At 53.0% G+C, this 8,738-nt stretch overlaps 1 protein-coding gene across 1 annotated transcript; it reads right to left on the reverse strand.

The window, feature by feature from the left end:
• Window positions 1-2,901: 2,901 nt before the first annotated feature.
• On the reverse strand, window positions 2,902-4,407 carry LOC131271275 (uncharacterized). Its single transcript, XM_058272685.1, has one exon. It carries the CDS (start codon window positions 4,405-4,407, stop codon window positions 2,902-2,904), a length of 1,506 nt encoding a protein of 501 aa, XP_058128668.1.
• Between the last annotated feature and the right edge of the window lie 4,331 nt (window positions 4,408-8,738).

Consider the following 8,738-nt stretch of genomic DNA (forward strand, 5'->3'; position numbering starts at 1 on the left):
GCTGAAGCCCGTGGCCCGTAAGCAGACGGTCCCGTGTGGCTGCAAAGCGTGGGCACTCGAAAAGGACGTGCCCCGGCGATTCGTCAACTCCCGGGCAAGCTGGGCAGTTCGGGGATCGAGTGAACTTCCGGGAGTGCAAATACTGACGGAAGAATCCGTGCGCAGTCAGCACCTGCGACAGGTGGAAGTTCACCCGTCCATGTTTCCGATCCACCCATCTCTCCACGTCCGGGAGGACTCGGTGGCTCCAGCGGACGAAACGGCTGGAGCCCTCACCGTCCTGCGCCAGCTCGTCCCACTTCCCCTGCCAGATCCTCAGCGTCGCGGCCCGCTCCTCCTTCCTGATGGTCGCAGGATCACCTCCGGACTGCAGCCTCCGCTCGTAACAGCGGTGGTCTTCCCTCACCAACTCCACGATCGGCGGAAGGCCAGCCACCAATGTCGCAACATCATACTTGACCGTCCTAAAGGTGCTGGCGACCATCTTCGCCGCACGGTTCTGGACGCGATTCAGCAGCCGGCGATTGCTTTGAACCAATGTCGCCTCCCACCAGACTGGGGCCGCGTACCGCATGATCGACGACGACACGCTGGCCAGGGTCCGCCGCCTGATGCTTGAGGGACCGCCATGGTTCTTCAGCAGATGGCTAAGTGCCCGGTTTATTCGCGTGGCCTTTTCCGTCACCGCCCTGACATGGAAATTCCACGACAGGTGGTCCTCCAGCTGCACGCCCAGGTACCGTATGTGGCGTTTCGACCGTAGGGTCGAGCCTCTAACGCGCACTGGAACGTTCGGATGGCCCTGGCGCAGGCAGCTCACCATAACCATCTCTGTTTTCTGGAGCGCTAGTGATAGCCTGTGGTCTGCCATCCACCTCTGCACCAAATTCACCGATCTGGTCGCCATGGCCGACGCCTCCCGAGGTGTTCTGCCGGGCACCAGCAGCACGATGTCATCTGCGAAGCCAACTATCTCCGCTCCCGGCGGCAGCTCCAGCTCGAGGACACCATCGTACATGACGTTCCACAATGTGGGCCCCAAAATGGAGCCCTGTGGAACGCCTGCGGTGATGGGCCTCGAGACCTGCCCGGTGCTGGTCGCGTAGTTCAGCACGCGGTCGCGGAAGTAGTTTCCGAGGATGTTTAGGAGGGGTCCAGGAACTCCCTTGGCCTGCAGTGCCTCGCCAATGTGTGTCCAGCTGGCCGAGTTGAAGGCATTGCGGACATCTAAAGCGACCACCATACAGCAGCGTTTGTCGCGCTTGTTGGTCCGGTTAAACGCCATGGCCCGCCGACCCGCCTTCACCACCTCCTGGATCGCCTCCACCGTCGATCTCCCCTTACGGAAACCGTACTGTCGGGGAGAGAGGCGGGGACCATCTGGCAGTGGGGCCTCCAGATGGTCGTTTAGGCGATCCAGAACTATGCGCTCGAACACTTTACCGACAGTGTCGAGCATGCATAGGGGCCGGAAAGACGACGCCTGACCCGGTGGTTTGCCAGACTTCGGCAGCAACACGAGGCGCTGCGACTTCCACTGCGTCGGGAATTCGCCGTTGTCTAGTAGCTGCTGGAATATGCGCCTGAACGTAGCGGGAGATTCCCGGATGGCTGCGGCTACTGCGCCGTTCGGGATGCAGTCCGGACCGGGGGCCTTTCGCGGGTTCAGCTTCGCCGCGATGGCCAGGAGCTCCTCGTCAGTGATGGTCCGCATCGACGGCTCCTCTGCGGTGTGCTCTGGTGCCTCCGGCCAGTCCATGGGGGGATGCGTGGGGAACAACTCATGGACTATGCCCCCAAGGACCTCGGCGTCCCGCTCCTGCGGCATCCGAGCGCCCTTCACCCACGAGGTGACGATGCGGTAGGCATCCCCCCAAGGATTATCCTCAATTGTGTCTGCTAGCTCCTGATTGCACCGACGCTTGCTGACGTTTATTGCCTTGCGCAAGTCCTTTTTGATGGCGCGGAAGGTGTTGGCTCGCAGGGATCGCAACGTCGGGTCGCGTGTGCGACGGAGGGTCGCCTTGGCGCGCTGGCAGGACGTGCGCAGGCCTGCGATCTCCTCCGTCCACCAGTAGGCGTGCGTCCTGTTTCTGCCAGTCATCCTTGGCATCGTCTCGTCGCATGCCCTTTGTAGGGTAGAGACGAGGGTGGCCGGGTCTACCGCGACTTCATCAAAACGCAGCATGCGTAGTGCCTCCCCGAACAGCTCCGCCGAGAACACCGAGACATCCCAGCGACGACCTGGTGGGGGCTGTCGTCTTTCACCCGCTGGACGCTGCTGTGGTGCTGCTGGCGTGCACACGGTGTACCACAGCGGCTGGTGGTCGCTCGCCGTATAAACCGGGAGGACGACCCAATCCTCGCCGCCCGCTAAGCTCCGGGATGCTAGGCTGATGTCGTTGACCGTTGGCCGGGCCACCCCGCTCCCTGTAAAGGTCGGAGTGCGGCCTCGGTTTAGCACCCGCAACGACAGCATCTCCGCGAGTGCGAGGATCTCGTGCCCTCTTTGATCCGTCGACCGTCGACCCCATTCCACAGCGGCCGCGTTGAAGTCGCCGGATAGGAGGATTCGTTGACTTCCGTGTGCTGCTGCCTGGATTGCTTCCATGAGGACTCGAAACCGGGGGAGACTCCAGGATGGTGGTGCATAAACGCTGATGCAAGTTGTGCCGTTAACTTGAACCGCCACCATCCCTTCCGCGATGTTGACAATCCGCTGGATAGGATGTCTCCCCAATGCGACGACCGCCGTTCTCGTGACAGGATCGAAGACCCAGTTGCCGTTGTTCGCGGGAACGCGGTGGTAGTCGGACAAGAGCGCGACGTCCGCACCACGTTCGCGGGCCAACTGGGTCAGGAGATCCTGGGCCATCGCACTCCGTCTCAAATTCTGCTGCACTACAGTGAATTTGGACGGCGGTTTCCGCAGCGTGCCGACCCGAGGGTGTGTGGTCCTCCACACTCCAGGCACCTTTCCTTGTTATGGCAGTTCGCCGCCTTATGCCCTTCGCCTCCGCACTTACGGCACAGTGCGGTGCGGTCGGGGCCACTGCAATTTCGTGCGAGGTGTCCTCGCAGCAGGCAGCGGCCGCAGGTTGCTTGGTCCATCGGCTTCCTCGGAGCCAGCTCCACCCGTGATCGCGAGCAGCCCACAAGTAGCTTCTCGCCGATGAGCGCGTTGGCAAAGCGGCGAGGAACTCGCACGTTCGCCCGCTGATCGCCACGGCTATAACGATGCAGGACGACGTCCCCCTCGGTGATGGTGTCTCCGATTGCCGCCCCCACTGCTGCCGCGACGTCTGCCTTCTCGGCCAGCATGTCAACTCCGCGCAGCCGCAGAGAAACGGTGTCCACCCGGAGAATGACCATGCTCCCTTCTGGAGCTAGCTCCTTGACCTTGCTGAGCACTGCCTTTGAGTCCGCGGTCTTCTTGAGCACCATCTCGGCCGTGTTCCCCGCAATGCGCGAGCCCTTTCGCACCAGCTCGGCCATCTCCGGGACCGCTCGTACGCGGCGGAAAACGTCTAAGAATGAAACGCCCTCCGGGGGTGTCACGGTAATGACGTCCGGGCGGCCCTTGATGTTCGGACGGGCTCGCTGACTCGCCGGTTGGACTGTCTGCGTGCTCTTCTTCGCCGTGTCCACCCGCTTTTGGCCAGTGTGGCCACTTCCCGTCTGCCCCACATCTGGCTGCGACTGCCGGTCATGTGCGGGGCGATGTTTACTCTTGGCCATCTGCCATGGCTCCTCGGCGGTGGATCGCTGAGTCTTCGCCAGCTTCTGCGGGTTCGCCTTCCGCGAATGTTGCTGCTGCTGTGTCGACCGCGACTGCTGCTGCTGTGGTGGCAGCTCACGCTTGTTTTTACTCCTACTTTCCTTGGACCTATCCTCCTGGCCCATTGCTTCGGCCACCAGGCACTTGATTGTCTCCTTCCCCTCTGTGATGGTCTGTTCAGTCAGCTGGTTCTTTGACAAAACGCTCACTTGCTTCGTTAGCTCTTGAACCAGTGATCTAAGCTCCCGGTTCTCTGCTCGGAGCTCTTCCATCAACTTTTCGTTTCGCTCCGCACTGCGCCGCAAAACCTCAAGGGTGGCTATTAGGCCCTCCTCGATGGCCGACGCCGCACCCTCCTGATTCTTCGCCTCCGCTGGCTGATCGTCTGGCAGAGCGACGGGTGTTGCGGCGGGCATATCGGATGGCGAGGCGATGACGGGCGAAGCGGATTGTGTACATTGTGGTGCGACTGCCAGCACGTCGGGAGCCTCTGGAGTAGTGCCCGCTCCCTCGTCGTCGGTGATTTCGATATCGATAGTGACATCTGCTTTCGCTGGGGTGTTTTCGGCTGATGACACCGCCGGTGACGTGATGGGCCCCAACAGCGTCCCTTCCAGGGTGTCCCCCATGCTTCCAAAAAGGGACCTGTTACCGTGGGTTGTCTGCGACCTGGACCGCGTCACCCGCCTTGGCATTCCTTGCTGGCCCACGTCCTTTGGGGACTCCTCGGTCGTAGGTGAGTCCGCCGACGCTTCAGTACCGGTGACTGGATTCACGCGCGCCCGGGATCGCAAGATCCTCTTAGGGGTGTCCTCCGTACTCATATTGTTGATGTGTGTGTGTGTGTGTGTGGGGGGGGGGGGGTCCCAATCTACACACGGACAACCCCTACCCCGCTTGTTCGGTTTGCTGCTGCCGAGCCAATGATGGTACTTGGGATAATTCGTTTGCTCGTCTACAACGCTCCTTTTACGGATTCGGCAACTTGGATCTTCAGCTGTCAACAGTCACGCGAATTCGAAAACTCGAGTCTTCATTTTAACGGATTTGACAACTGCAGTGTACAATGTTTTTTCACTAATTACTTGCGAATTGACCTAAATTCACGCGGTTTTCGCAAAGTTTCTCTTCGTCCCACTTGGAGTCACGATAAAAAACTAGATCCGGCCAAGATCCGGACGCTTCCACACGAGAAAACAAGGGAGTCCCAAGTGAGGCTACGCCCCCTGACGCTAGTGTTCTATTCTTGTTTTCACTATTTCCCGATGATTTTTCTGCCAATTTTCACACCACTCGATGATTGTTCTGCCTTAGCCGGCATTTTAACACCTTTACGTTGATTTTGAGGCGAATTATAGCGAAAGATTCACTTTGCGAGCGGAGTTTCGTAAGGTCGACCTTCCTCGTTGACAGCTCGAAACCGATCGCCGTTAGAGGCCACAATGGAGGGGGTGCTGTGTAAGGTGAGGATTTCGAACATGCTGTCGGATCCGTTCGAATCCCACCGGGGTCTGAGGCAAGGTGATGGACTCTCCTGCCTTCTATTCAACATCGCTCTGGAAGGTGTCATGAGAAGCGCGGGCTTCGACATCCGTGGCACGATTTTCACCCGCTCTCTCCAATTCCTCGGCTTCGCGGATGACATCGACATCATCGGGCGGAACACTAGGACGGTGTGCGAGGCGTACACCCGACTGAAACGCGAGGCCGCAAGGATTGGACTAATGATCAATGCGACGAAAACAAAGTACCTGCTCGTCGGAGGCTCTGACAGTGACAGAGCCAGGCTGGGGAGCAGTGTATCAGTGGACGGCGACGAACTTGAGGTAGTAGAGGAGTTTTGCTACCTCGGCACTGTCGTAACTCCGGACAACAACGTGAGCTGTGAAATCCGGAGGCGCATTGTTCAGGGGAATCGTGCCTACTATGGACTTCACAAACTCCTGCGGTCCAGATGGCTTCTCCCGCACACGAAATGTGTCATATACCGCACGCTGATAAGACCGGTCGTTCTCTATGGGCATGAATCCTGGACTCTGCTCACGGAGGACGCCAACGCCCTCGCAGTCTTCGAGAGGCGCGTGCTCCGGTCTATCTTTGGCGGTGTGTACGAGCAGGGCGTGTGGAGGAGAAGAACGAACCACGAGTTAGCTGAGCTGTATGGCGAGCCGGACATCCTGACGGTGGCGAAGGCCGGCAGGATTCGTTGGTTGGGGCATGTCATGAGGATGCCGGACTCATGCCCCACCAAGAAGGTGCTCACCAGCGACCCGCCCGGCACGAGACGACGAGGAGCTCAGCGAGCTCGGTGGATGGACCAAGTGGAGCAGAACCTGCGAGACATCGGACGCGACCGGGGTTGGAGGGCTGCAGCCATGGACCGAGCTACCTGGAGAACGATTGGTGACCAGGCCATGTCAGCACGACGTGCTCAACTGCGAGCGGGCCATTGAAGAAGAAGAAGAAGAGACGATGCAAAATGAGGTTTAGAAGGTGCTTAAAGTGACTTTAAAGAGAATGAGACGATGCAAAATGAGGTTTAGAAGGTGCTTAAAGTGACTTTAAAGAGAATGAGACGATGCAAAATGAGGTTTAGAAGGTGCTTAAAGTGACTTTAAAGAGAATGAGACGATGCAAAATGAGGTTAAGAAGGTGCTTAAAGTGACTTTAAAGAGAATGAGACGATGCAAAATGGTGTTTAGAAGGTGCTTAAAGTGACTTTAAAGAGAATGAGACGATGCAAAATGAGGTTTAGAAGGTGCTTAAAGTGACTTTAAAGAGAATGAGACGATGCAAAATGGTGTTTAGAAGGTGCTTAAAGTGACTTTAAAGAGAATGAGACGATGCAAAATGAGGTTTAGAAGGTGCTTAAAGTGACTTTAAAGAGAATGAGACGATGCAAAATGAGGTTTAGAAGGTGCTTAAAGTGACTTTAAAGAGAATGAGACGATGCAAAATGAGGTTTAGAAGGTGCTTAAAGTGACTTTAAAGAGAATGAGACGATGCAAAATGAGGTTTAGAAGGTGCTTAAAGTGACTTTAAAGAGAATGAGACGATGCAAAATTAGGTTTAGAAGGTGCTTAAAGTGACTTTAAAGAGAATGAGACGATGCAAAATGGTGTTTAGAAGGTGCTTAAAGTGACTTTAAAGAGAATGAGACGATGCAAAATGAGGTTTAGAAGGTGCTTAAAGTGACTTTAAAGAGAATGAGACGATGCAAAATGAGGTTAAGAAGGTGCTTCAAGTGACTTTAAAGAGAATGAGACGATGCAAAATGAGGTTTAGAAGGTGCTTAAAGTGACTTTAAAGAGAATGAGACGATGCAAAATGAGGTTTAGAAGGTGCTTAAAGTGACTTTAAAGAGAATGAGACGATGCAAAATGAGGTTTAGAAGGTGCTTAAAGTGACTTTAAAGAGAATGAGACGATGCAAAATGAGGTTTAGAAGGTGCTTAAAGTGACTTTAAAGAGAATGAGACGATGCAAAATGAGGTTTAGAAGGTGCTTAAAGTGACTTTAAAGAGAATGAGACGATGCAAAATTAGGTTTAGAAGGTGCTTAAAGTGACTTTAAAGAGAATGAGACGATGCAAAATGAGGTTTAGAAGGTGCTTAAAGTGACTTTAAAGAGAATGAGACGATGCAAAATGAGGTTTAGAAGGTGCTTAAAGTGACTTTAAAGAGAGTGAGACGATGCAAAATGAGGTTTAGAAGGTGCTTAAAGTGACTTTAAAGAGAATGAGACGATGCAAAATGAGGTTAAGAAGGTGCTTAAAGTGACTTTAAAGAGAATGAGACGATGCAAAATGGTGTTTAGAAGGTGCTTAAAGTGACTTTAAAGAGAATGAGACGATGCAAAATGGTGTTTAGAAGGTGCTTAAAGTGACTTTAAAGAGAATGAGACGATGCAAAATGGTGTTTAGAAGGTGCTTAAAGTGACTTTAAAGAGAATGAGACGATGCAAAATGAGGTTTAGAAGGTGCTTAAAGTGACTTTAAAGAGAATGAGACGATGCAAAATGAGGTTTAGAAGGTGCTTAAAGTGACTTTAAAGAGAATGAGACGATGCAAAATGAGGTTAAGAAGGTGCTTAAAGTGACTTTAAAGAGAATGAGACGATGCAAAATGAGGTTTAGAAGGTGCTTAAAGTGACTTTAAAGAGAATGAGACGATGCAAAATGAGGTTTAGAAGGTGCTTAAAGTGACTTTAAAGAGAATGAGACGATGCAAAATGAGGTTTAGAAGGTGCTTAAAGTGACTTTAAAGAGAATGAGACGATGCAAAATGGTGTTTAGAAGGTGCTTAAAGTGACTTTAAAGAGAATGAGACGATGCAAAATGAGGTTTAGAAGGTGCTTAAAGTGACTTTAAAGAGAATGAGGACGATGCAAAATGAGGTTTAGAAGGTGCTTAAAGTGACTTTAAAGAGAATGAGACGATGCAAAATGAGGTTTAGAAGGTGCTTAAAGTGACTTTAAAGAGAATGAGACGATGCAAAATTAGGTTTAGAAGGTGCTTAAAGTGACTTTAAAGAGAATGAGACGATGCAAAATGAGTGTTTAGAAGGTGCTTAAAGTGACTTAAAGAGAATGAGACGATGCAAAATGAGGTTTAGAAGGTGCTTAAAGTGACTTTAAAGAGAATGAGACGATGCAAAATGAGGTTTAGAAGGTGCTTAAAGTGACTTTAAAGAGAATGAGACGATGCAAAATGGTGTTTAGAAGGTGCTTAAAGTGACTTTAAAGAGAATGAGACGATGCAAAATGAGGTTTAGAAGGTGCTTAAAGTGACTTTAAAGAGAATGAGACGATGCAAAATGAGGTTAAGAAGGTGCTTAAAGTGACTTTAAAGAGAATGAGACGATGCAAAATGAGGTTTAGAAGGTGCTTAAAGTGACTTTAAAGAGAATGAGACGATGCAAAATGGTGTTTTAGAAGGTGCTTAAAGTGACTTTAAAGAGAATG

The sequence above is a fragment of the Anopheles coustani genome, unplaced genomic scaffold, assembly GCF_943734705.1.
Source record: "Anopheles coustani unplaced genomic scaffold, idAnoCousDA_361_x.2 scaffold_36_ctg1, whole genome shotgun sequence".
Classification (NCBI taxonomy): Eukaryota; Metazoa; Arthropoda; class Insecta; order Diptera; family Culicidae; genus Anopheles; species Anopheles coustani.